Raw genomic sequence first — 27,317 nt, forward strand, 5'->3', positions numbered from 1 at the left:
TATTTTGTTTCATTTTATTGAAAAAAAAAATAATTTAACAATCACATAATGAGCTTCACAGAAGAATAAATACTTAAACGAACCAAATTTGTGAGGGGGGGATAAGAAGCAGATACTACATTATGTAAAATAAAGGAGCATAAATTACTGTACATTGTACTTACAGTCCACACATTCAAACCCGATGTTTCGGGTTCATCTCAGTTCAAAGGAACAGGACTGTTTCCTCTTGGTCCTGCTCGCCAGCGCTATCAGTCTCCGTGGAAACAGGCCATGGAAGGTCGAGGTTTACCAATGGCGGTCGGCGCAAGGGGAAGGACGAATCATCCCCGCTCGTTGATGCCTGCTGCTCATCTGAGGCCAAGTCAAAGACAAGAAACTACAACGTGAATAACTACACAAATACAGTAGTACCTCTACTGGAATTTTATTGGTTCCAGCAGTGACGTTGTATAATGAAACTGCTGTAAATTGAAACATGTTTTTCCATTGAAATTCATTGAAATGGGATTAAGCTGTTCCATGGTCATCAAATGCAACCAAACCCCCATTAAATCAACAGCCGTGTAGGTACAGTAATGTTCAAAAATATACTACATGGTATATATAAAACAAGAAATTAGGCTAAGCAATGCAAAAGATGAAGTTACTGTAGAGTGCAAAGCTTTAATAGCATAGAACAGTTAAAAAAAAACAGAATCAAAATTATCAAATGTAAGGTCTGTTGAAAACCTTGGCACGCTTGTACACTCACTGGAGGTATAAAATAGCAATCCAGCGATTGTTGATTCTTTCGAGATCTCCGAATGGTTTTAAAAGGTATCAGTTTTCGTCGAACATCTCCATTGACCATCAGCTTTTGGCATTATCTGGACTTGTTTTTCGATAATTTCTGAGCAGTTTTTCTCATATCCAAATCATAATATTTTCCATATCTTCATTTATTGCCGTCATCGAGCTTGTTAAAATAGTTATGCCCGCCGCCACTGTTTCAGACATGAGGGATAATATTCAGCTTTTTTTTTATTGTAAGTAAAACTCTGGATCTCGTTTTCTCTCCTCTTTTTGCACGACCCATGGTTGGAGACATAAACAATGCTCAATGGCGGAAATGAACCGAGCCCTAGTGGCTGGAACCAACGAATTAACAGACTAAAGGCAAGTCTAGTAATATTTATTTGTAAAGGGCTGCATAGATCAACATTACAAAAACACTCCATATACAATAAGATGACACCCGACAAAGGACTTTGAAAGCCAATTTCTGCAGTACCATTCAAATTTTGGTGCAAATCGTGGATTTTGCAGGGCCTCAAGTATACCTGAGATTTACATATGGTGGCAAGGGTCTCACCTAGCTGATAAACCACACTGGATGCTGTTGGTGTGTAACTTGCTGCTACGCTGTACTCTTTGGCACTGGTTTTCGTTCACATTAGACAATACAGTGCCATCTAGTTTTAAAATATTACACACTGAGGCTTTCATGTTCGATTAAAAAAAAAAAAGCATGAATAATTTGTTAGTTGGTTGGATCCCTTAACCACTAGGAATTTAAGGGCACCATTTTCTGTGGTGTGTCTCCGGCACGTACAGCCTGGTGGCGCCCATCTCGCTCCAGGCCATAACCAAAATAATACTTAACATTCTGCATCCCAGGCAAGGTGTTTTGAATCCTTGTGTGCGCAAAAGTGCTTTGGTTGATTTCCAGCTGCTCACTGAATACCTCCCGGGGATCGATAACACCGTTTTAAGGACTTTTGGAGGTGGCCGTGTGTTGAGCGTGTGTGCGTAAGGCCAGGTGCGCTGACATAGTAACAGATGGCGTGAACTATAAATTGCCTGATTTTGTCCCTGAAGGGTAGTACGTGTGTGTGCGGGCGCGTGTTTGATGAACGACATTAAGTATACATTACAGCGGTGGCGTGAGTGTGAAAGATGAGACGTCAGCAAACAGCCAGCGGCCAGCCTTGGATGTGCTCTTAAAAAGCCATGGAAGGGCAACTTCATCTGTTGTTGCTATGGTGACCTCTCCTTAAACTGAGCTGGCTGAGCAACCAGGTAGGACGCCTTTTTTTATTGCGATTAGCATCAGCTAACGGTGGTGGGGCAGTTTTCTCATTAGGCTATGCTAAGTAAAGTCAAAGGACGAGCTTTTTGGCTTCTAGCAATGTTGACACGACATGTTAGATTTTTTTGAAGAGATAGGTAATGTTTATATACACATTGGCTATCATATAGTGCAGGGGTCAGGAACCTATGGCTCGTGAACCATATATGGCTTGGTGAAAAAAAATAGAACTGGCGCAAATATTGAATGCATTACATGCGGAAACGATCAGCACGAATGCAAGACAAGACGATAAAGACGCTCCCCTACTTACGACCATTCGACTTACGAAAAACGGTACATATAATCATTTTTTGGGGGATGTTGAAAACTATTCAGACATTGCCGTAAGTTAGATTTTGAATTGTGTGCACCTTTTTCAGAGTAGAGGACAGTACTGTAGTGCTTCTTTCAGCCGCTACCGGCGAGTGGCGCTGTGAGAGGTCATCCACCCGGAAGAAAAAAAATCAGCTTCCTCTTCCTCGTTTGTGTGTAAACATTCTACACTGTGTATACTATGTCATTATTATCTCCAGCGCGCTAAGAACTTTGACATTTTTATTGTTTAATATTTCATGCATCCATTCAATATGGTTGGTGTAAAGTGTAAAGAAGAGGCAAGCCGTGAAAGTGGAATAAGAGAGATTGATGCGGTTCAAAAAATGGTTGGATCGCTTTTTTTTAGCCACTTTCTACCACTGAAGAGGAAGTCGCTTAAGGCTTGAAGATCTTCTTCCAAAAGTAAGTTAAACTTCACTTTATTCATCTTTATAGAGCATATCTTATGAAATGTTTATTTTTTTTTGTACAAAACAATACAGGTTACTCATACGAGCCTTAAACATACTTGTATAAACCTTAAACATGCAGAATATAGCAATGAAGCAACTTGCAAACCTCATCCGGAACCTGTTTATAAGTCGGGCGGCGTCTGTACTGACTATTGAAAGGGTTCAGTCCAGTACATATACGACACAATTTTAACTCCAGTTTACAGACAACGTATCGCACCAACAGACCTCATTTTGGCTGTAAATTGCAAAATATTCCTTTATATGGAAGATCAATAAACTATGTTCATTGTTGAGACACTTTCTGATGAAAAGGCACAGAACAATTTTTAAATCTGTAGCAAAGCACCAAGGGTATTTTCTTTAGGCGGAGCCATACACTTCTCGCCCAGTGTCTGTCTGCACTGAAGGTAAATACGTTGGTAGCCTCGTTTGCAGAATTTTGTGACATCTTTACAAAATAACCTTGCTCACATCTTGTTTTGAAAGGGAAAAATGACAAATGAGACTCAACACTCTTAATAAACTGTGGCGAGAGACAAATTTCAAGTGGTATATTTAGATTGATGTGAGAAACAGGCTCTGGCATTACTATTTCATAAATAAGTTTAAAATCCATTAATGTCTTCTCTCTTAATTTTGAGTGTCTACTAGAATTTGAAGTTGTCACTTTCTTAGTGGACAATTTGGCTTATTTTAAGTATATTTGTGTTATTTTACCAGAGAAACAATTGCAAAATATGGCAACCTTTGTAAATTTACAAAAGAAAAACTACAGGGCGATGGATAATCGACCCCACCAGTCCATATCAAAGCTATTGATGTTCACCTCTTGTTTATGTAGACAGGCATGGGTTATGTTTGCCTTTGCTAGGTGACACTGATTAACTTTAGGACAAACCAACCTTGAGAACTACATATGTAAACCACTTTGTTAACATTCCCACAGTTTCTTATTTGTCCTGGCAGTAAGTGTAGTAGTTTTGAAGTTCCCACGCAGCAAAAAAAAAAAAAAAAAAAAACACCCCCTTACTCACCGAATGTAGCGCGCCAATCATCTAGATTTGGAACAGGGACCGAGGTATTATCGTTGGTTAGCAGGTGTCTACTTCCGGACCTGGCTAACATCATATTGAGGGAATTGTGTGTGCTAGCATCGCTTCCGTTGAACTTGCTCCCGTGGTTGATGTTGATAAGGTCTGCTCTAGTCAGAGACGCCCCGTCCACAAATACACAGTCGCTCTCCATGCTAGAATTCTGGACAAGATAAAAAGGTTCAAGAATTACAATTAGCAGAGAATGGTAGAAGTCAGGGTTAACGTCCATCCAGCATTGCATGCTAACTGCAAGCTGCATTTTGGCAAATAATGAGTAAACCCAAGAAAGCTATTGTTAACACAATGCAAAATATCATAAACAGTCAAACAAAACTTGCATCAAGTAGTAATAACACAGGTTGACCGAGTACCGAAACCAGTCAAGTATAAGGCATTGGAACCATGGACAATAGCCGATGCTAGATTTGAATGCCCTCTATTGGCCGTTGTATAATAAGAAACTAGAAAATTAAAATAATAGAAATAATAAATTGCCAATAAATATCACATGCAATTTTTGCGAAAAGTAATTTGAGCAACTTTGTAAAAGTATCCTGCATATTTGAACTTACTTGTTCTAAAAGTGCTAAAAATTATACTGCACCGAGCTTGCTGAAATGTTTTTTAGGCAGAGAAAAATCTCATCTAAAAATGTCAACAAGGTCATGACAGTATACCCAAATGATGTGTTTTCCCAAAACGTCTTTGTTCAAGCTTCTACATGGCTAAAAGTCGCTTGTGGCTGCAGAACTTCAGAAAGGCGCAGGGCAAAAATGTGCCGGTGTTTTGGTTCCTCGCGCTCATACGAGCTTGTCACATTGACATGACTTGCAGCCAATTAGAGCAGGCCTGAGAGTTCACCTCGTGACCTATTGCCTTGGGCTCGGCAAGCTGCTTGTCAACTCCAGTGTTGCCAAGCAACTAGAAGACCTAAATGCATAAACCTAGCAAAAAAAGGGCTGGGGATGACAAGTAGCCTACTTCCAGTTTGTATTAAGTGAGGGAGGTGTTTTGACATATACAGAAGAAAGTGTCCTTCGTTTTCATTGTTAATTGATGTTATTCATAAACTTTTGGAGTTCAATTCATACATATGATCGTGAGAAATCGTTGAGAAAAGTGAAGTTATGTCGCACAAAAGTACTGTATTTTTTCCGGACTATAAGCCGCACCCAAAATCCCTAAATTGGCCCGAATTTTGGACGTGCACCTTATAATCCGAACTGTGTTACCATATTTGTTCAATTGTGATCCAAAGGTGGCAATGGGTATGGAACCCGATAACAATGATAAAAGGACTGAATCCTAAGCGCCAGGGACATGGATGGTTGTTAACAATTGCACAACATTGAGTGCAATGAGCATCAAACCCAAATCGCACTTGGCCAGGAGGGATACTGGCGACACATTAAAAGCCACTAAGTCAATTCTCATTATCACAACTATATTTAGTCACTTTATGTCACATATATTTTAGAATAGAGTGAATGTTGTTTCACTTTCTCTTAGCTCAAATTTAGCAATTGTATGTTACAAACGTATTCGGCATGCGTTTATTCATACCTTTCAGGACAACCAAATTACTTCCCACAATGCCGTTCCCTTCATTCAATTCAGAATCTTGTGCGTTTCATAATTAAAGATTTATAGATTTGCGAGTCTGCTGTACCACGGACCGATCTAAAGTCTGACAATATTGTAGCGGCCTGGCCCAATAATAACATTAACAATTTGGTACAGTAACTAAAAATAATTTGTTGATCATATAATTCCTAATACCTTTTCATGTGTCGTCTGTATCCCTAAACGGCTAATAGATTTAGTTGCACTCCACACCACGATCTGGGTTTGATTCCCGTTTCATCCAATGTTATGCATTCGTATGCCATTATGATAAGTAATATATCCATCCATCTATTATCTGCAATGCTTATCCTCAGTAGGGTAGCGGGGGTGCTGGAGCCCATCCCAGCAGTCTTCCGACAGTGGGCAGAGGACACCCTGAATTGGTTGACAGCCAGTCGCAGGGCACACAGAGACATACAGGCACTCGCTTATTCACACCTAGGGACAATTTGGACCGGCCAATTAACATGACATGCATGTTTTTGGATTGCGGGAGGAAACCAGAGCGCCTGGGAAAAAAACCCAATCAAGCATGGGGAGAACATGAAAACTCCACACGAAGGCTGGTAACTGGATTTGATCCCATGACCTCAGAACTGTGCCGCGGACGTGCTAACCACTCATCCGCCATGCCGCCCATAAGTGGTATATTCAGTTGATAAATCAACACGCAAATACAGCATTTATTTAATTTTTGTGCAACCTTGGCCCATACTGTAGTCTTAATTTAATGCGTCTAATAGTCCGGTACGCCTTATATATAAAATAAAATATCACATAAGACTATATTGGTGTGCCCTTTACAAATTGGTGAGCGTTTTAGTGCGTAAAATACGGTAAATTTTCAAAAAATATTCCCCCGACATACACTCATACTGAAACTAAACTAAAGTTGTCGAAACACAATGAAAACAATAAATAATAATATACAAATCAGGTTATTGTGTTTGTATTACTTAGTGTGTGTTTTTAAATTTATCTAAAAAAATTTAATTGTAATATACAGGTTACGGGTCACAAAATGGTTAAATGAGGGCCTGGACGACCAGTTAGCCAACTCCAATTCTTAATGAAGCCCCACAGGGAACAGTGCACCCTTTTATCCCCCATTTCTTCACCACTCCTGTTCAGACACAGAGGCAATCATTGTGAAACCTTTCAGGCCCTGGCGCTTTTAATTATTGCAGCCGGTCTTTTTATTTGCTGGACTTTAATTACCATCCATCACGTCGATGTTTATTGGCGTGCGGTGGGGGGGACAAATGGAGCCGAAATGCCGCTCATTATCGCAACTCGTACATCAAGGAACGGACCGTTCTGAAACAGCGCCCTTAAAACTTGCAGGACACAAAAATGCGGTTAAAATTGAGTCTGTGGTCGCTTTCCCAATGGGTTTCTCATATAATGTCAAAATGATTAGGCTGATGCTGTTTGAGTTTTGGCTAAAGTAAGAGTTGCTGCTTTCCCCCAAAAAATTTTTATGACAGTTGAGAAAAAAAAAAGAGTTGAATAACTACAATCTCTCATTACAAAGAACAAAAATAAGACAGTCTTTTTATAGTTCATAATTCTATATGTTGATTTTTATTTAGATTTGTTTCTGCATGTATTATAAAATGTGTGGGGCAAGCTTTGTGGCCTGTTTGTTTCGAAACTATAAGGCGCACCTAAAAAACCCAAATTGGCCAAAAATTTGAAAGTGCAACTTACAGTGCAGTGTGCTTTAGACACCTGAAAAGACGTTGGATACATTGGTAATACATAGTTACAATTAAAAAAGATATGGTTGCTTAAACCAGAAGTGGCGATCATTTACCAAAACGGAAATCTAGTGTGATCATTGGGGTGATTTATTAATTCACGACCATAAGCTGCACATAAGTTTCAGATTTTCTTCAAATTGTGCGGCGTGCCCTATCGGGCGGTTGCTCTGTGTGTCAAATTAGAGCAGCAGATCTAGACCAGCTTGTCGGTGTTAGGGTTGGACGCTTACAACATTTAAGGGAGAAATAAGTTTTTGTGAGATCGTTCACATTTCCAACTAAATGAGACTTGTCTGCTATCTCTGAACGCGTGCAGAAGATGACACGTGCCGTTACAAACAATGCATTAATGAATTGCGAATGTACTCATGAATGCTAACGCTGTAGCGTATCTAGCAGTTTAAAAAGTATTGTTATCGTTCTGGTGCTTTCGTTTCATGTAACGGCGTCATTTTATCATCCGGACCAGGACCACAGTGGTGCCAAAACTTGCAGATTATAATGAAAAGAATGGATTGCAAACACTTGGACTAAAGTGTCTGCCTGGACTGCTTTACTTTCTGTGCCATCCTTGGACAGCGTTATTTCCAAGGATGGCACAGAAAGTGACAATGGAAGTGACTAAGTGAAAAAAGTGAACCTTTTAATGGAGATTTTGCAAAGCTGTTCTAGTCAGATACAGAGGATAAGGATATTGACGGTTTTGTTTGATGCTGATCACGGGTAAAAATGTGAGTACCAAACTCTTTTCTTTAAATATAGTTTTATCCGTGTGTTTTACTCTGTAATCAATACTTAAATAAACCACAACAACACTAAGATTTGCTTCCGTGGTATTTTTAAATACGCACTCTTGTATGTTTGTCAGCGTTGTAACACGGCTGCAAAAGAGGGCACCCGCACCCTATCGGGCAGTGCGGCCTGTGTAGTGTTAAATGCAGAAATAGAACCATCTACAGAGACTGTGACTTTAAACACATTGCGCCCTATGGTTGTGAAACGACGTAGTCGTGCTTCAAAACAAAGCAGCCGTAGACTAAAATTCTAGTCTCAAGTCAAGTCATGTTTATTTGTATAGCGCTTAATCACAAAGAGTCTCAAAGGGCTGCAAAGACCACAGATCATTGAACTAGACTATTATTACACCATCGCCTGATCTAAAACCTACCTGAGGGCGAGTCAAGATATACATATTTTTATATTTGAATAAGCCATAGTTTTTTTGAAATCCACAATTGTTTTCAAGGATAGAAACATGGTAGTCTAATGCGTAAAGTGGTAGTGTTGGTGAGTATGAGATACTTCAAATGGATGAAATCATGTTAGTAGTGAAACCAGATGTCTTAATGTTAATTTATGTTGTATGAAATAAGTTTGTATAATTCAAATGCATGTTTTAATTATTTTACGCAACTCTAGCTCTTATGATCATTTAAATTCCACGCGCCTTTCAGTCAAGTGCGACTTTTATCAGTAGAATATATCACAAAAACTAAGTATTTGGGCACCTAAACACGTTAATTGTTCAAGCAGTAATCATTCATGATTGATGATAATAAAAATGACAATGCTCCACCAAAATGGCTTTTATGGGCGCCCACCTGTTTGCCACCCAGTGGGATGATGGCATCGTCAGGCAGGCTCCTTTGCCAGCTGTGCCTCCACTTATGAAGAATCTTCTTATGGTTCTCCAGACGTTCTCGCTCTCTCTCCACGCTCTTCTGACCCTGCCGTAGCCTCTCCAGGTTGTGCCCGAACTCCTCCAGCCGTCGGTCCAATTCGTCCCGCTCGTGCCGCAGCCCCTCAGCCACTAGGAGACACCGGCTCTCCCGCTCCTCCACCGCGCTTTCCGTTGTGCTCAGCTGGGTCTCCTGAGCCTGGCATTCCCTCTCCCAACGGTCCCGGCTTCTTGTTGCATACTCCTTGGACTTCTCCAGGCGGTGCGACGTATCCTGGGTTTTGCTGCTAATGGTGCTTGCCAGACGTTGATGCGTTGGCCCAGCTTCATGGAGGAGGAACTTTTGGAGTTCATAGCAGCTGTCCTGGATTGTCACAGCAGCCTGAAGTGAAAAAAAAAAGCATATTTGAATGTGACGCCTCACCTGAATTGCACGGCTGAATGAGGACAGGATGCAAGTGATTTGATTATGCAAATCTGATCAAAGTAGGCCTGTGAGGACCTGCATTAAAAAAAAAGACATTTTTTTCTTCAATGGCTACGTTTGCCTTGGACCCTAGATGGCAGTGTAGTAGGCATTACATTCACAATCACTACTAACCGCCACCAAATAGAGGTAAGATCTTCAGCCCAAGATCGTTGCGCTTCGAGCCATCTCTTACCGCCTGTGCCATGCCCCAAAAAGACTGCCTTTATTTCACCAGTGGTGAGTTGTCCCGGTCTGAGTTTTCTGTCTTGAACACTCTTACTTTACTCCCTGTGCGGAGCGCTTTACGTTTAACTCCCTCTTTTCCACTAATAAAACTGTCAATGCTGCTCAAGTGTCCACTTTTGGGTTCAATTGCCAAACCTAACATAATTGGTCGGGCTGGGGCAGGTTTAATGCCTCCCTCGGTCGGGCTGAATTTTTCACATTTCAATCTTACATACCTGTCAACCTCCACGGCTCTATGCCCTTACAAACTGTCATATTTTCCTTAACAAAATAATCTTACACCATACATTTTTTTTCAAACGGGTTTATTTATGTAGTTTAACATGTTGTATTGTACATGTGTTTCGTTATATCATATGTATTGTTCATTAACATTTTGTTGTGAGATACTGAGTTGCTCGACATGAATGAGGTTTATCATAAAAAAAAGTTCAAAAATTAAGTAGCTTGGACGTTCACTGTAGAAGGAAAAATACATGCAAATACAATTAAGTAGAATTTTCTTATTCAAATTATGAATTCATTTTCTGCATCAAATTATTGTTGGTAATATATTGATTAAAGGGAAAACCACAAACCTGTCTTTTTTCATTTTCTCTTTTTATACATCCTTTTTTTCTTAACTTCTTTATACAACATAATCATTCGTTATATAATGCATCAAAGCAAGTGAGCCGTTTGAAAGCCGGCTCTCTTTAATGAGTTGAGCCGAAAAAGCCGGTTCTCTAAAAAGAGACAGACTTCCTTTCACTACACAACTACCACATGAAATCTGATGTATTTTAAGACCACATGTATTTCGAATTTACTCAATCAACCTCGCCTGTTTTTTTCAGATCAGAATGACTTACGGCGTTTTAATTCAGGTTCGGCAATTACGACTTGATGATTGTATCCAAAGAAAATTCAAAACTATGTTGTAATGTAGGCCGCAGACGCATGCGCACAGTAGCATCAAACCGCTCGCTTCGTTTGCAACGGAAAAAAAACGATACCGAGATAGAGGCTACCGCGGAGAACTCGTTTGACTTAATTGATTTGCCGTTTCGTGATAGTCAGCGTTTACCGGATGGTACCTATAATTGACAAATTTGCGTTTTTCCGTAAGTTGAACACGTCTTAAAATGCATAATAAACGTACTTTGTACGCCAAAAAACGTTCAGGTTGACAGGTATGATCTTACCTATACTCTCTAAACTTGGTGGTTTCTTACAGGAGAAAGAATCTATGTTAACGAGTATAATTGTCTGCCAACATTCTGTTCAAATCGCCTAACTATGAGTGGGACAAAATTATTTCACTTAGTATAACGTCTTTAAAATTACATAACTGTTTTGGGAATGTTTTTGGTTGAAGCCTCATAAAAATCAAAGCTGAATTTAGAAGAGAACACAAGCAGAAAACGTTATCATCAGTGGTTTTCAAAGTGATGAGTTTTTCTTTTTGGATTTCTGTTTTTGTGACAGTTCATGCGTAGATTTGATATTCTTCGACAGCTAACATGAACAGATAAAGCAAAAAATAATATCTCACCTGAAGACTGTACAGTAGTTGAGTGATGCTCTGCACACTTCGAGCAATCTGTCAAACGACAACACAAAATTTGAGAATGAACAAGGAACTGCCTTTTGCCATGTGACTTCTGAGGTGAAGTTTTATTTGTGAAGTACGAGTGCCCCCTAGAGGCTAAGGATCTCGGTGTTTGTCTGGGCTTTTTTTAAACATGTCCTAACAAGTTCGTTGGTGGGTGTGTTGGGTCAGGAGGTCGTATTTCTGATGGTATCACTGATAAAATATTTGTGAGTATGTTGGTTTACTTTCTAAATGCAATATTCATGTTGTACAAAAAACCCACTTGTTAAGACAAGTCATGTTCACTGCTTTTTACCTTTAAATTATCATATTGCAGGTGAGACAGGTCTGGATGATGACTTGTCCCAGGGGACGCAAGTGAAACCGCCTCCGTATCAGAGTGCTGGTCCGAAAGTGAGTCTCTGCCTGAATCTGAGCTGTGCCAGGATCTGAACTTGAGCATGGACTTCAGGTTCTCAGCTATTCGGGGTAAGAAAAACAGGCTTTTTTAACTTCACCCTATCCTATTTTTTGCAGGGAAAACTGACATTTTTTTCCTATTTTTGCATTGAAACAAAAGTGTTTTTACACAATGTTGGTGCCAATAACCATGTTGAAGATTGATTTGGTCACATTATCAGTTGCATGGTTCAATGGAAAAGTAGTGCTTTACTGCCATATCTTGGAGAACAAACACCAGGGAAAAATATTTTGGGCAAAATGGTTAACAATTAAGCTAGGACTCCCCCATTTCATCGACAAAGACTAATCCTTAGTCCCGAGAGAGACCTACCCCTACATCGCTGACATGTTTGCTCCCTACGCCCACTGATGGACAGAACCACACCAATCTATCTTCAAGCCCATGATGGACTACTTCAAAAATACACAACCGACATCCACAAGCATGCATCCCAGTACCAAGAAAATGACGTATCTAAATAGTTTTATCATAAAGATTCAAATCCTTCGTCATCAAAAGATTGGTTATTTGTTTTGATGTGATGATTCATAATTTAAACCCAAGAAGAGGGTTCAGAACCAGAAATCATGGCCAGAATAGCTTGTACCACAGTAGCACTTTCCAGACTTAAACCCATCTGAAGGGACAAGAACATAGCAGTGAAAACAAAGATCAGACTCGCTTGTTACTTCCATCTTCCTCTACGCTTGCCAGCCATGGACTCTCACAGAAAAACTGGAAAAGAAAATCCTGGCCATGGAGACGCGATGCTACAGGAAACTTTAACTAGGTACTTTTCCAAGCACTCAAGAAAACCAATCTCAATCCAATTTACATCCTGGTCGAATGTCATGGTTATGTAATTTGAATAAAATTAGTTGTGTGTTTACCAAGCATTGTTTGCTTGTTTTTGGTTTGAATCGTTAATTCTTTGTGAAAATTAATGAACTGCGAATTCATAAATACTAAATAAATATGAGGCTCTTCAATATCTATTATTATACTTATCCTTAAATGTTTTAGTGGACCTCTGGCGTCCTCTCCTGGGTATACTGAGGTAACTGCAGCTTGCACCCAGAGACCCTAAAACTATTTTGATTCTAACGACAAGATAACGCTTCAGTGCAAACCTTCCTGAAGCGCAGCAGCCAGCAGCACGGTGGGCTGCGGGAACTCCTCGTGCCCTGGCCGGACAAGGAGCCGCAGCTCGCTTGGGGCTGCTTCCTCTGAGAGCGCCCCGTACATCTGTAGCTTCTCCTCCAGGCTGGCACATATCTTCTGGTCCTGGTTCAACAAGCTCTCTGGTGATGAAGAGAAATACACCAAGGGGTTCATCAGTCAATAATTTCTTTCTCTGTTAACTTCCTACTTTTCCATACGTTTGTGTGAAGGCTGTCATACCTTGAAACTTCTGGACCTTTTGAAAGTGAGCCTCGGTGAGACGCTTATCCTCTTCTGTTTCACTCGTGTATTCTTCCTCATCCTCGGGACAGCTGAGTAAAATGAAAAGTAAAAAATACATTTAGAAAAGAGTTGAGGAGGAGAGACCACGCATTTAATAAGATATGATCACGTGAACGGTTTACAGATCCCTTAACCACCAGGTTGTCGGGGCACCTGATCCTGTGGTTTGCCGTGAGCAAGTACAGCCTAGGATTGCCCATCCGTCTCCAGGCCGTTTTTTTTAGGTGCTGGTTTGTTCCCTACATGAAATGGGTAGTACAGGTTTCCATAGTAACTAGTAGCAGGAGAAGCCTCCTGATCTGACTCAGATGTCATCTGGTTGTCGTTTTTTTAGTGTAAAGTCATTCCGCTCTTCAAGGATGAGATGGACCTCGGCGTGTGTGTAATATGCTACCCTAAAAAGGTTCCATTTTTATCCATCCATTCACTATGTGTACCGCTTATTCTCTGTAGGGTCGCAGGGGTGCAGGAGCCCATCTCAGCAGTCCTCAGGCAGTGGGCAGGGGACACCCAGAACTGGTTGCCGGCCAGTGGCAGACAGACAACTCACTCACCCATTCACACCTAGGGACAATTTGGACCGGCCAATTAACCTGACATGCATGTTTTTGGAATGCGGGAGGAAACCGAAGTGCCCGGAGGAAAACCACCCAAGCAAGAGGAGAACATGCAAACTCCACACAGGAAGGCTGGTAGCTGGATTTGATCCCATTATCTCAGAACTGTGCAGCTGACGCGCTACCCACTCAGTGCCGTGCCGCCCTCAATTTGTATCCATCTACCAATATTGGAAGTACATAATTTGGCCAAAACAATGATTTTGGAATTATGTTTTGACTTCAATACTTGTTTTAGGAGGAATATAATTTCAATGATGGACTAATGTGATTATTTAAAAAAAAAACATATATAAAATACTTCTTTTTTAATAAATTAATATGGTATGTGGCTGTTCAAATGGTATTATATTTTTAAAAATAGCCTTATGTTGTACTGCATCTATAAAAGTTGCATATTTTAAAGGAGCTAATAACAAGCGGTTAGATAAGGATTTTGGGTTGGACTTTTGATTATTTAAAAAAAACTAAAAGGTAAAACGGACAACTTTTGTAATAGAGAGCTCCTTGATTTTAAATGTAAAAAGGACTTAAAGTGTTGATGCAATCGTATACTCTGAAAACGCTCTCTGAAAAAAATGCATCTTCAAAGCAAAAAAGACAAGCGAAAAATTCTAGGAGGGTTATACTGTAATACAAAATATCTTGAACCATGTCCTTATCCTTTTAAAAGCCCCATTAAGACATTTATTAATACAAACATTTTGGTATTTTAACTTTACATGGTCAGACCCTAATTTCAACAGATATACCTCTCTACGGCCTTGCGGATGAGTCTCATCCAGGCATTGCGTTCCTCTTTGGAGGTGGCACGTACTTCGTACATCTCAGGCCCAGCTGCCGATGCGCTGATCAGAAACATGCCGCACTCCTCGTTGGCCACTTCCCGCACAATCAACTTCTGCAGCGTGATAACCGGAGGCTTTTGGTCCTGAGTAAGCATCCAAGTCAGGAGTCATCGAGAAGTGGACGTTCAGGGAGGTTTGGCGAGGACGTACCACAGCGGCAAAAGTGTACTTCTGGTCTTTCTCTTGCAGGAAGACGAGGGAGTCGGTAAGCAGGAGAGCCAGGACGTCTGTTTAATCACAGAGTGTTTAAATAATGTGAGGAAAAAATGAAAAAAGAAATTCTAAAACAATCCAGGCAGGACACAAGTCACAGAGTTTGCTTTTAACAGTTAGAAAATACAATTTCTTTTTTCTCGCCTTATACCTGATCAACCGTGGGGTCGGCTTCCATACACATTCCTACGACTTTGCACAGTAAATGATGTGACGATATTTCCAGCCCACTGATGCTCGGTAGCCTAGATGGTAGGGCGCCCGCTCCGAGACTGGGAGGTCGCTGGTTCAAGCCTCGGCCGAGTCATACCTAAGACTTACAACATTGGTACCCATTGCCTCCCTGCTTGGCGCTCAGCATTAAGGGTTGGAATTTGGGGGTTTGGTCACCTAATGACTCCCAACACAGCAGTTGGGTCCCAAAACCCGGCGCCGATCGAAGGCGACGAGTCACGTCGATAGCTTCGCGTGACAAAATGATTTCCAGTAGATATCATGTTGATGGTTGATACTGGCTGAATAATAATAAATGAATGGAAGTGTTGCAACACCTGATGTTGGGAGTCAAACCCCTAAAGCAGGGAGGCAATGGGTACCAGCGTTACAGGTCTTAGGTATGACTCTGCTGAGGCTTCAACCAGCAGCTTCCAGTCTTAGAGCAAGAACCCTATGCCAAGGCCAACGAGCTGGTTTCTAATTAGAAACTACAATAATACTATATGATCATTCCATGCTTTTTTTAACAACTTTATTTTGGGATTAGGTATATTTTTAAAATTTGGAGTCATTCTTGGAGGGAGGGAAATAATTTCATTTACTAATGGTATTGGTGTTTCGTGTCAGTTACAATTCAATGACGACTCTATGCTTGTTAATCGATTTGAGAAAAAGTGGTATTGTCCATCTCTAATGAAAACTATATCATTATTGAAAAAATATTTTGGAATGAAAACAAGTTAGGAATAAAATAAAACAAGATAGATGAAACTACTGCCATCTCAAAAAGACTAATATCGTTGATTAATTTAGTGGTATAGATAAATAAATTAAAACTAACGTGATGAGAAAATGGTTAACTAAAAGATAGATACACAACTTTAAAAAAATATTGTAAAACCACATCATAGAACAAGTGAATTTAAAAAGTTACACTAGTATTATAAACTCTCAAAAACATACATATGGTGCAAGGGTGTAGTTTTGGCACGTGTCCCAGCGGTAAGATGGGGCCTAAAAGATCCAGCCCGAACTGACCTAACCCCTTAGGTATTAAAGCCCGATCCAGCCCTAGCCCGACCAATTAACTTGATTTGCAGGACTAAGCCCGAAAAAAAACTGAAATGTCATATTTGATTTGATTAGTGAGGACTCGAGATATTGGAGCCTGTTTTTTGTAACAAAATTTAACGAAAGTTAAATAAGACTGTACAAACGTTTACATCTTTTATATTTCTGTGTCAGCAAAGGATACATAAACCTACAATTTTCCGTCATTGGCTGATTTTTTTTAAAGAGTTAGCGGGAAAATTTGTAGGCCGAAAATCAGGCCATAAACCTCAGCAGCAGTACGTCCTTAAGAATCTAGTGCAGCACTTTAGGAGAGAAAAAGAGACAAAAAGAACTATGACAGGTGATTTTTTTCTTTTAAAAAGGCAGCGAGAGAGAAGCCGGCCCAACCTGAATGTAATGATCGACATTTTAGGCCCTACGCGGCCCAAATTTCAGGTCAGGCTAAAGACCTTACCTCTGACGTGTACCCATCATTACCAAGCAATCATTGTTTTGTCCTAACCAATATTATGTGATCACTTAATAAGTATGTGTTTGTTTCCCACTAATGCCAAAATCAAAGCGACACCCTTGATATGGTGTATGTAGAATATGAAAGGAAACCTCATTTGTGTGCATTCCCACCTAACCTTTGAGTCGCCCCGTAGCCGTCTTCCACAGGAGAGCGCCCTGGTGCATCAGCATCTGGCCCATCATGTCCTGCTTGCGTAAAGTCCGTCCGCTCTTAAGCTTTGCTGTGCTGCGGCTTTCCGTGCGGCTCCACACGTCCTGCAACCGCCTGCTTCGCTCGTAATCGCTTACTCGAGAGTCCACGGTGGCAATCAACTCACGCATGTGCATCAGAGTCGCCGACAGATCAAAATGCTCCACCGTGTCCTCTGAAACAGGATAAGAATTTGAAATGTATTGCCTTGTGCAATGATAAAACAGTGGCGGACAGATGACAAACTTTGTGTATATTGGAGGATTCTTTCCAAAAGGACAGGGTATTTTGTGATCCTTTGGGTGACCAGCAAGATGCATTCTGGGATCTCCCGCCGTCGCACCATTGAGTTAGTTCCTTGTTGCTTTGTTTCAAAATTACAGTTACATTAAAATGATGACACAATAAACAACAAACATGTTGGCTTGTTAATAAAAAGCAGAATTTGCTAATATATGAATAAAGCGTGAGCATGGAGGCATACCTTGACAAAGTTCTGAAACTTTTTGTTGTTCTGCAGGAGCTCCTTGAACAGGCCCACGGCTTCGCTGTGCCGGCTGCAGAATTCTCCATAGACGTTCTGCATTTTCTCACCACTTTCGTCTGAAAACTGACGTGGGAGGAACACATTTCAACGCATGCCACCATGAGTAGTAAAGGTTTGATCAAATTTTATTAAAACATACCATTGACTTCAGCTAATACATTGTACTTAAGTTGGTTACACAAAAAAAAAGTTTTATAATCTGGATGCATGGCACTTTTAACTAAAAATGACCCCTGCCTTGTCTTTTTTGACATGGCCTGTGAGACTTTGTTTATACTGCTGTCAAAGTTAAAGCAAAGTTAAAGTATTTTAAAGCTTTAACACGTCAATGGCAAGTTAAGGATGTGGAAGTAAAATGACTGAGTGGAAGAGAGAGGAGATCGGAAGGATGATGACAGCAAAGCTGATACTTAAAAAAGCAAAACGTATCCTAGTACTTTAAGAGTTTAAGCATTTACAGCTTCATTTAGAATTAAAGCTTCTGAAAGGCTTTTAATCAGAGTTATACTGTAGGTTTAACATTTTAACTTATGATGGCACACGTTTTTACTCCAGGTTATTATAGTTCAAAGTTTTAAGGGGAGTCATTAAACTTCAGTTCAAAATTATATTTTGCTGTTTAAATCTGTTTCCAAAGAGAAACCTGCAGCGTGTGCGCACAGCAAAGGTTCCAGTTCACCTGTCGCAACAGAATATCTCCTATGCGCAGCATGATGTAGTTCCTGCTTTCCGGGGGTTGCGTTGAGCTGTGCCTCCGATCCTTCAGTGTGGCGAAGAAAGCTCCGTGGAGCAGGAGCAGCTGGTCCAAACAAGGGAAGAGGCGCTCCACTGCCTTGCTGTCCAGGTGTACCTCCTTTTGCAGGCCTTGCCGGAACACCGCCGACATGATGTGCAGCGTCTGGAGGTGATGCAGCTCGGTCTGCATCAGCTCTGCATTTTTTAGAAAAAGTGGTTAATCCAGTAACCTGAACTTGAGGCAGATTTATGTCTCAGGACTCACCGTAGATGACGTCCTGCCTCTTGACAACGCGCTTGTCCTGCTTCTTGCAGAAATTGCGCTCCACCGCCAAACTCCAAGACTCTGCCTCATAATCAGCAGCGTCAGAGGCCAAGTCACTGTTGTCTGTTGAGATTTTATATATTATATATATATATATATATATATATATATATATATATATATTTTAACACATGAACACATGCTGTTGTTTTCATCGACTTTAAAGGTGGGATGCATCTTTTGAGGTGTCCTTTAAAAGTAGAAATATTTTTTTATTTTATTAAGAATGCGTTAACAATGCACAACGAGTTTAAAGAGCCCTCATATATTTTTTCAACCGCGTCTACCTGCTTTTATCTTAGTTTTAGCAAAGCGGTTCAGAGCGAAACACATTAGACAAAGGGAAAAAAAAGAAAAAAAGATAAGAGGAATGGTGAGACAGTGGTGGGGTGGAAAGTGACTTAATGCTCGTCCCCACGTTTTTTTTTTTTTGTATTTTTGTTGACTCTCATGCTTGTCCCCACGTTTTTTTTCCCCATTACATGTAAATGTAAAAAAGGCCTGTTTCAAGTAAAGTCCCATCACCATCCCAAACCCCAAGATTAAAAGAGTTTATTCAAGAAAGTGCATTCTAAAAAATGCACATACTTGCACGCGCAACATAAGGAGCTTGACAGAGGCTGTAATGATGACACAAGCCAGGAGATGGCAGCAGCGAGTAAAAAGTTCCAAATTCCGAACAGCTCCTTTAATCTTAGTATCTAATCTACTTTATTATCCCAATTTTTGTGTGTGTGTGGGTCTTTAGCTATTGTTCGCGTTAAAGCACCTTTAAGAAATACCAACAAAATTAATAAACATCTGCTCTCGTTTGGTCTGCCTTCTTGGGTTCTCTAACACCCTGTGGCGGCCAAATTGGGTACTGCAACTCGATTACGCCAAGCAGCCAAGTCCTTTCAGCCCAGTAACTCCGAGCGATGAAGGCTTGTTATAAATCAATCATTAACCATTCACCTTTCAAATGTCATGTTTTGGTATTCTTTTTCAGTACTTTACGTGTTTTTGTAAAAACCTGTAGCACATTGTTTTTATGAAAAAAAAAAACCTTTGTTAAATCCATTGAACATATAACTTATTTTAATTAATACGTATTATAGAAGTAAAAAAATACACATGTAATTTACAGACAAAATAAACACATATACATTAGACAAGAAATAAAACAGGACTGCGTTAAATGTACCATATTGCTAACAAACTTGTCACATTCATGCCATCACCAATGCCTGATGGCGCCAAACCTTCTTGTGTCCAGTCAGCCGGACTCATGTTCTGGAGCTCTTCCGAAAGACAGCTCACCTCCCCAGTGTCCGTTTCTGACCCATGGCTCTCGCTGAGTCGGCTAAAAGGCATTTTCAAGGTATACTAAATTTGGAATTATACTCCAGGTAATCAGAAAATAAGCCTCGTTACCCTTCATTGCCATCAAGGTAGGAGTGCGGCGGCCGCGTGGTGGTATACGGGGGCATCACATATCGAGGTGGGTTGTCTCTTACAGTGAAATCTGAGGGAGAATGTAAATTCATAATGCAGTTTTATGGATTCCGATTGTTTATTGATTTCAATGTATTATATCAATTGTACATATAATTTTCTCACTCTGTGGCAGGGATGCTGCCCTGCTCTTCACCATGATAGGCACATTCTTTTCCTGAAGATTCTGTTGCTAAAAAACAGAGGCTAAGAAGCTACATAACACGCTATCTAACAACTATGCCAACGCTCACCTTAAAACATGGCGGGGTAGACTCTTTGCAAACTTTATGGACCGTGGCACTGCAGACTAAGAGAAACGAGATCGTGTAGTTAAATTGGAATATGACTGGAATTTCCTAGGGAGGAGGCCTACCAGGGCAATGCAGAAGGTCTTTTGCAAACGCCGACTTGTTGCACACCACACACATGGTGGGGTTCAAACAGGAGTTGGCGGTAAATTGGTGCTCACTGGCTTGTCTGTCCTTGCTGTCTTTGTCTTTTCCTTTGACCTAAAACAGATGGAAAATCAATAAATAAATACCATATCCGTCTTAATTTATAATTTTGTCCCTCAAATATGTTTACTATCAGGCTGAAGTTGAGAGCATTATTTTTAAATGTATACACGTGCCATTTTTCATTTAGAACTGTTAATATTAGCTAGTCAAAGCTAATGAGTATATGATTGATTGGGTAAGACAGATATACAGTATCTATTTGATTAATACCAGTGGTGGACCGTCAGGGAATGCAAGACCTTCTCTGCTGGCCTAAAAATATTTGAATCACAGACTGATGTTATATTGTATTGCATTGTGCGACATTATATTATATTATAAGAATACAAGAATGTGAGTGTGCTCTTATCTCTAGCCACCACCAACTATGGGGATATGGCTCCGGTAGATACATACATACATATTAGATTGTACCATATTATACTATATTACATGATAGTATATCATATTTGGTCTTGGTCTTATTAAATAATGTAATGCCCTAATAAATGTAATGTAAATTAAACCGAAGCATTTTGTTGTGTAAATTATATCGTTAACTGCATATGCAAAGAAATGTAGGGCTGCCTACTTATTGGCTAATGCTTAGTGTTAACAAATGTACATCATCTTGCTTTCTAAAAAGAGTGTTGTAGGCATGGCCTAACATGCAAGTTTCCTACCTTGGTCTTGTTGCGTGGGTTGGACATCCTGCTCTTGAGAAAACTGAACGTGCGGCTGACCCTGTACTTGTCCGACTCTGCTTTGGCTGGGGCCTTTGACGTTTCTTTCTGCTCCTCTTCAAATCTGTCCAACAGCAAGCACTAGTTGTTAGAGTTGTTAGCATTAATCAACTTTGGCAGAACAACTTGTTGTGGTTAGTCATCATGATGATCTTCCTGAAGTCAGTTCGTCAACAAACAAACCCAGTGTTTTCCAATCTTTGATGAGTTATGGCACATATTTTAGTTAATACAAATCTCATAGGCATTAACAATTTACTTTATGGATAAAATTTTAACCTATCCTTTGTCATCCAGTGGAGGAGCATCCTTTTTTAATATCTTAGGTAGCAGGTGGTATTACTTGTGAGAATTGAGTAGCAGATGACCACAAAACCGAAATTGGATTGTTCCTACCACACACACCATTTGTGTGGAAATCACTGGATTACAAAATACATTTCACTTTAAAAAGAGGAAAAGGAGTGAGATATTAGTTGGAATTGAATAAAGGTTAAGATAACACAAACACAAAATATAAAAGTTAGTTTCTTCTTTCCGTGCTGTTTTAGGTAAACACACATACTCTTTGAGGAACTCAGAAAGGGTGAGATGTTGCAGGGGTTCCACCCTCGCCGCATCAACCTCGTCATTGTTGTGACAGGGGATAAGCTCCCTGTGAACATTACAAAGGTACCAGAGTTTCCAGCAGGGGAAGTTGTCGAGTCATAATGAAACAAAAGGAGGAAACATCCCTAAAATTGTTTTCAAAATCTGTGTCCAAGAACAATCAAGAGTTAAAAAAGCCAGGTCCGAAATGGAAAAAAACTGTAACAATTGTTACACCCATTTAGCCAGTTAAAAGCCAGAATAAAGACATTTATTATCATGTGTGAGAAGCTTTTTGTGAACACAGTTAAACATATAAGAGGTGAAATGTATTATACCACTCAGGGGCTGTACTATTTCTTTTCACGTTTTGACACCACTGTAACATAAAAATCATAATCAAACCAATTTTACCTTTTCTCATGAGACTGTGACTCTGGAGCTCTTTGCTCTGTGGATACACAAAAAAATACAAATTATTTCTCAAAAACAAATGAAAAGGTCGTGCAGATTTGGCAAAGCACGAAAAAGGAACTACAAAAAGCGCACAAAAAGCGTGACACGAACTTAATACCGTGACATGGCCAAGAATCTTGTTACTCAATATAATACAAACGATGCAATTTGACAATAATCAAGGAGCCTTGCAGTATTTGTAATGCATATTCAGAATAAATGACAACAGCAATTCAATTTCACATGGACACTTTGAGTGTCACTCCAAAACATTTCATAGCAATAATAAGTTGTGTGGGCCTCATTAGTCTAAATACAACATTTTCTATTTGAGGAATAAGTAGCAAAAACCACCTGTTTTTATCCATTTCTGGGGATGCCATTTCAAGAGGTGGTGTTAAATGATTAAAACACTGATTTTCACCAAAGCTTTGCTAAAAAACAATCATGATTCACCTGCTTATTAAAGCAGAGACACAATAAGTTGTTAGCTAAATATCCATGAGCATTATTCAACACAAACTCTCAAAATAGCCGAAACATAAAAACACATAAGTATTGATTCCTAATTCATGATCTACAAGCACAGCTCTTATGATTCGACTTGTAGAGGCCCATACAAAATAATAACGTTTGAAATTCATTAGGGTTTACTTTACTTTTAACAGTGGATTCAAATAGCAATGCAACCATTTCAAAGGGGAATAGGCATGTGTATTTTTTTACTTACTAGCCGAGTGGAGCAGGGAAAAAGATTTAGACAGAGAAAGTGCCTGAAGTAGAGAGCGGCTATGGCTGACGCTGTGGGGTTTGACATCTACAGGACAAAAGAAAACTGGTCGCAATTCTGGTATATTTTTTGTATACTATGTCATGTTTTAGACAACTTTCATATACTATAATAACATACAGTTTACCACATTCTTACCTCACCAACAAAGCACCCGTAAACAATGCCCCAAGCTGGAATTATCTTTTTTTTCAAATTGATACAAGTCTTGACTCATATGACTTTATGTATTTGTATTGAAAGAAATTTACTGGTACTAACCAGGGCAGCAAGCATTCCGACCGTTGTGGGAGAAACGTTTTGAGATTTTGGCAGATGAGTATGAATACGACCGCAGACGTATATTTGACTCACTCCAATCCTGCACATACACAACAAAATCAGACTTTAAAATGTAATTTTTAGGCCTTTTCCCTCAATTTCTTTACTGACTTTTGAGTCAGGTTCCCAAGACGAAGATGCGGAAAGGCTGCGACCGCACTGGACGCCTTCCAAACCGTTCCTCTCAACAGCGGACAAGGGCGGAGACGGTGGTTTCCTTATCTCTGTGTCATTGTCCTCATTTGCCACCTCCAGAGACACATGGCTGAGACTGTGTGATTTTAATTTGTATTTTGATTAACCCACAATTACACTATTATATATATTTTTGTATTAATAAAGAAGATACCTATAAATCAGGGGTCAGGAACGTATGGCCTGAGAACCAGATATGGCTTTTTCATGAGTACATTTGGCTTGGATATAAATTTAGCGCCATAGTTATCTCTTCTGAGACTTTCCAATTTTAGTGTTATGCTACGCCGAAGCAACACAGAAATGCAGCTGTTCAGTCCAAAATATATAGGGAAACATTTCAACTACAGTTTACACTCATAAATGTTGCACCAACAGACCCAGTTTTTGCTTTACATCTCTAAGGAATCATTGGAAGCTCATCACTCTTGAGACATTTTATGATGATAACCCAGGAGCAATTTGATTGGGTGAGCAGTAGGTGTGGGCGGATCACTGCTACGTTGCGCACTGCCCTAAATACATTTATACCATTCTTATTTCCAGTTATTTGCGACTGTTTTACAAAAGAACTCTGCTTGCAAATTGTATGGAAACCATTATTTACGACAGTCAAATTGAGCCTTAACGATCTTAAGTAACTGCAGGAGAGAGACAAATTTTAAGTGGTATTATTATAATTACATAGATTTGAAATAAAATGTGCATAAGAATTAGCTTTTGCCTGGAAAGCAGGTTTGTGACTTTGTTGAATGAGTCCGAAAATATATGGTGTGGCTCTCAAAAAGTAAATCAAATAATTTGCTTTCATTGCTCTTTGAGTCATAAGGGTTCCCAACCCATGTTATAAAATTTGATATTTAAAATATTTCCATCATATTTACGATTGACATTCTTTTGAAGGACAGATGCAGACAGACCTGAGACTGCAGGTGTCCATTGGATTGTCCACGGAAGGTTGGACTGGAGACGGAGGCGGTGTATCCGTTGCGGCCAGAGGATGGTCTGAGAAAGATTTATCGGTGTCTGTGCTATCACTGAGCACACCGCTGATTATGTTACCAGGAGCAAGCTGGGAAAAGTGCATATTCCGAAACTGCGTGGGGGGTCCGTGTTCTAAAGGGAGAAGAAAAGAAAAAGTCAACAAAAAATTTAAAGTGACAGTTTATTCAGTCTCATTAAAATCAGACTAGCCAAGATCAAAATGATTTTTGACATCTAGAGCCGGCAAACGCACTGAATGTGTGAATTATGAAGCCTAAGGAACAACATGTAAGCTTAGCACAGTGCTTCTTAATTATTTTCTGTCATGCCCCCCCAGGAAGAAGAAAACCTCTCGCTTTAGTTTAATTAAAGAGTCTGCTACACTTCGTGTAAACACTTCACACTCAGTGCAGAGTTCATGCTCAATGTAAACAAAACTTCTTCACCACAGCGCACACTCTGCCAGTGAGAGCACTACTGCCACCTAATTTAGTGGGGTCGCATTTGCACTTTGTTATTGGCCCAAAAAAAAAAAACCTGAGGTAACACGCACTCCCTTTGACAAAGTCTCGCGCCCCACGATTTGAGAACCACTGGCTTACCGTGACGTAAACAAAGGGGGCATGTCTGACAACATGCAAGTATGGCACACAATAAACATAACAAAACGCCCTTAGTTGGTTAACTCTTAGCTTTGCAAGTCATCAACAAACTGAAAACATCAAATTATGTTTTGACGGAAGGAAGAAAAGGACCGGTACAAAATGAGCTTTCTTGATGAGATTTTCCGTGTACATTCATCCCGGATTTTAGTGTCTAATAGGGCTGAGGCTGCTTTTTATTGAAGGGGAAATCCTGAGCATCGCAGAGGCATTTCCTTTTTCGTGCGCTTGCATTTGGTGGAAGTTGGTCCTTGAATGCAGAGTTGCGTCTTTCAGGTTGACAGGCTGGAGTAGAGGAGACGCGCTACACTTTGAACTACTATGACCCAAGGCACAAACAAGTAATTGAAACTAACTGTCATGTTAAGTCTGGATTTGAGTCCCCTCAACCCTTTTTTTTGTCTTCAGTATGTTGACATTGCTTGATGTTAGTTGATGCAATAGTATACCAAGGAAGGAAACAAAAACAAAAAACAAGCATAGAATTATAACCGGTTAGCTTAACTTATACACCGTAAACATCGCTTAGTGTACTGTTTGTACCTAATTCACTTTTCTTAGATTTGTCAGATCTTAGGATGGGTTATTTCTGCCGTGGGGAAACAAGTTAAACGTCATTCTTACAGAGATTCCTAAAAGATAGAGACGAGCTACCCTACCTCGGGCAAGAAATGTTTGGTGCTGTTTTGTATCGATTCCAGCCATATGGTTATCCTTGAATCATCTTGCCTGACATTGTGTCTATTTCTTATTTGCAAAACATGCGGCACCGGTCCTGATTCAATCAGCAAAGCCTTTCAAAAACTGTTACATGGCCGATGTTTACTCAATATATCACAAGTAAAAAAACTAAAAAAAAAACTCACGTAGCTTATGCTTTAATAAAAAAAACAACAGCTAGGTAAAACACTGTAAACTAGTAAGTAAAAAAAACTTTACTCAAGGATGAGCAAATAAACTAAAATATGGTTTAGTATTTTAGTGATCCAAAACCGAATAATTTTGAGGCCCCTTCTGTAAGTTTTGGAACGCTGTGCTAGATTTAGCATCCAACATGCATCAATGGTATAAATCAGTTACCATGTGAAGAAGCTGGACAGTCTTTGTCAAAAAAGAGGCCAAGATTTTCTTCAAAAACCTTATAAATACAAAATAATGATAAAGTTAGGCAAGTCTGATCATATTTTGATGAAAATAGAGAATAAAGTCAACCTGTGAAGCGTCGGCCATCCTGTTGTCTTCTACCGTAAGCTCTTCTTTAACTCCTGTGCGAAAAAACAAAATATTTCACCTGACAACACACAAACACACACCCACGCACACACCCTCTTCCTCCTCCCACCGTCTTCTGTTGTCGTAGGAAGATCCAGTGCATCGCGTCCGAGCAGAGAACAAGCAAGCAATAGCGTAATGGGGTTTTACCGAAGTCGAGACGGGCTGAAGGTCAATACCTAGGCGCACATCCTGCTCAGGCTTTACTAGTCAATACAACCATCTGCCATTGCCAAGGTAACCGATGATTTGGAGAAAAGGGGGAAAAAAAGGGAGCTCTGGGTGGAGACAGACATGCTACACAGGCCTTGTTAAGATCTAGACTTAGATTTTTCATCATTTATTGGCTTTACTGCCATATATGATTACCTGGGGACAACGTTGTATGAGAGCCACAAAGGAAAGGAAAACATTGATTTGTCTCACTAAAGTCCTGTGTTTTAGAAGCAGATTTTTTTCAAGAAAGTTCATCATCTCAGGGAAATCCATTGCTTTAAAGTCCAATATTCTCGCACAACATTGAAATGCCATTGTCTTCCCTGCGAAGAAAAAAAATGGTAGGGTGTAGGCAATGAAAGCTTTGGCCTCAGCCTGCTCTCTTTGGGCACATGTTTATGTATTGTAGAATTGTATTGTACAGCTATTTTTTGGAGCTAACAGTTCATTGTTTCCTTTTTTTTAAACTAACGATTGATGGTTGAAGTTGGAGCAACAACAAAAAAAACAGTTGTTATCAACTGGTCTGATCATAGGACACCAACATCACTCAGTGATT

General features: G+C 39.9%; 1 protein-coding gene and 1 long non-coding RNA gene across 2 annotated transcripts; one reads left to right on the plus strand and one right to left on the minus strand.

Moving 5' to 3' along the window:
* Nucleotides 1-27,317, minus strand: LOC148350322 (rho guanine nucleotide exchange factor 28-like). Its single transcript, XM_088319763.1, has 29 exons — nt 26,613-27,317; nt 26,483-26,535; nt 26,351-26,408; nt 24,545-24,740; nt 23,541-23,700; nt 23,370-23,469; nt 23,049-23,135; nt 22,277-22,313; nt 21,840-21,929; nt 21,215-21,338; nt 20,408-20,543; nt 20,286-20,341; nt 20,158-20,218; nt 19,972-20,062; nt 19,800-19,900; nt 18,499-18,621; nt 18,178-18,428; nt 17,436-17,561; nt 17,198-17,315; nt 16,878-17,126; nt 14,896-14,972; nt 14,650-14,828; nt 13,218-13,309; nt 12,947-13,117; nt 11,670-11,833; nt 11,315-11,362; nt 8,989-9,447; nt 3,939-4,158; nt 1-354 (listed from the first exon to the last, which is right to left on the minus strand). The coding sequence occupies exons 2-29, from the start codon at nt 26,498-26,500 to the stop codon at nt 206-208; spliced, it is 3,741 nt and encodes a 1,246-aa protein (XP_088175889.1). The 5' UTR covers nt 26,501-26,535; nt 26,613-27,317; the 3' UTR covers nt 1-205.
* LOC148350323 (uncharacterized) lies at nt 11,480-17,600 on the plus strand. Its single transcript, XR_015847084.1, has 3 exons — nt 11,480-11,580; nt 11,691-11,842; nt 17,472-17,600. It is a non-coding gene; the product is annotated as an uncharacterized LOC148350323 (long non-coding RNA).

The sequence above is a fragment of the Urocampus carinirostris genome, chromosome 16 (assembly GCF_059441175.1).
Source record: "Urocampus carinirostris isolate Australia breed hairy pipefish chromosome 16, RoL_Ucar_1.0, whole genome shotgun sequence".
Lineage (NCBI taxonomy): Eukaryota > Metazoa > Chordata > Actinopteri > Syngnathiformes > Syngnathidae > Urocampus > Urocampus carinirostris.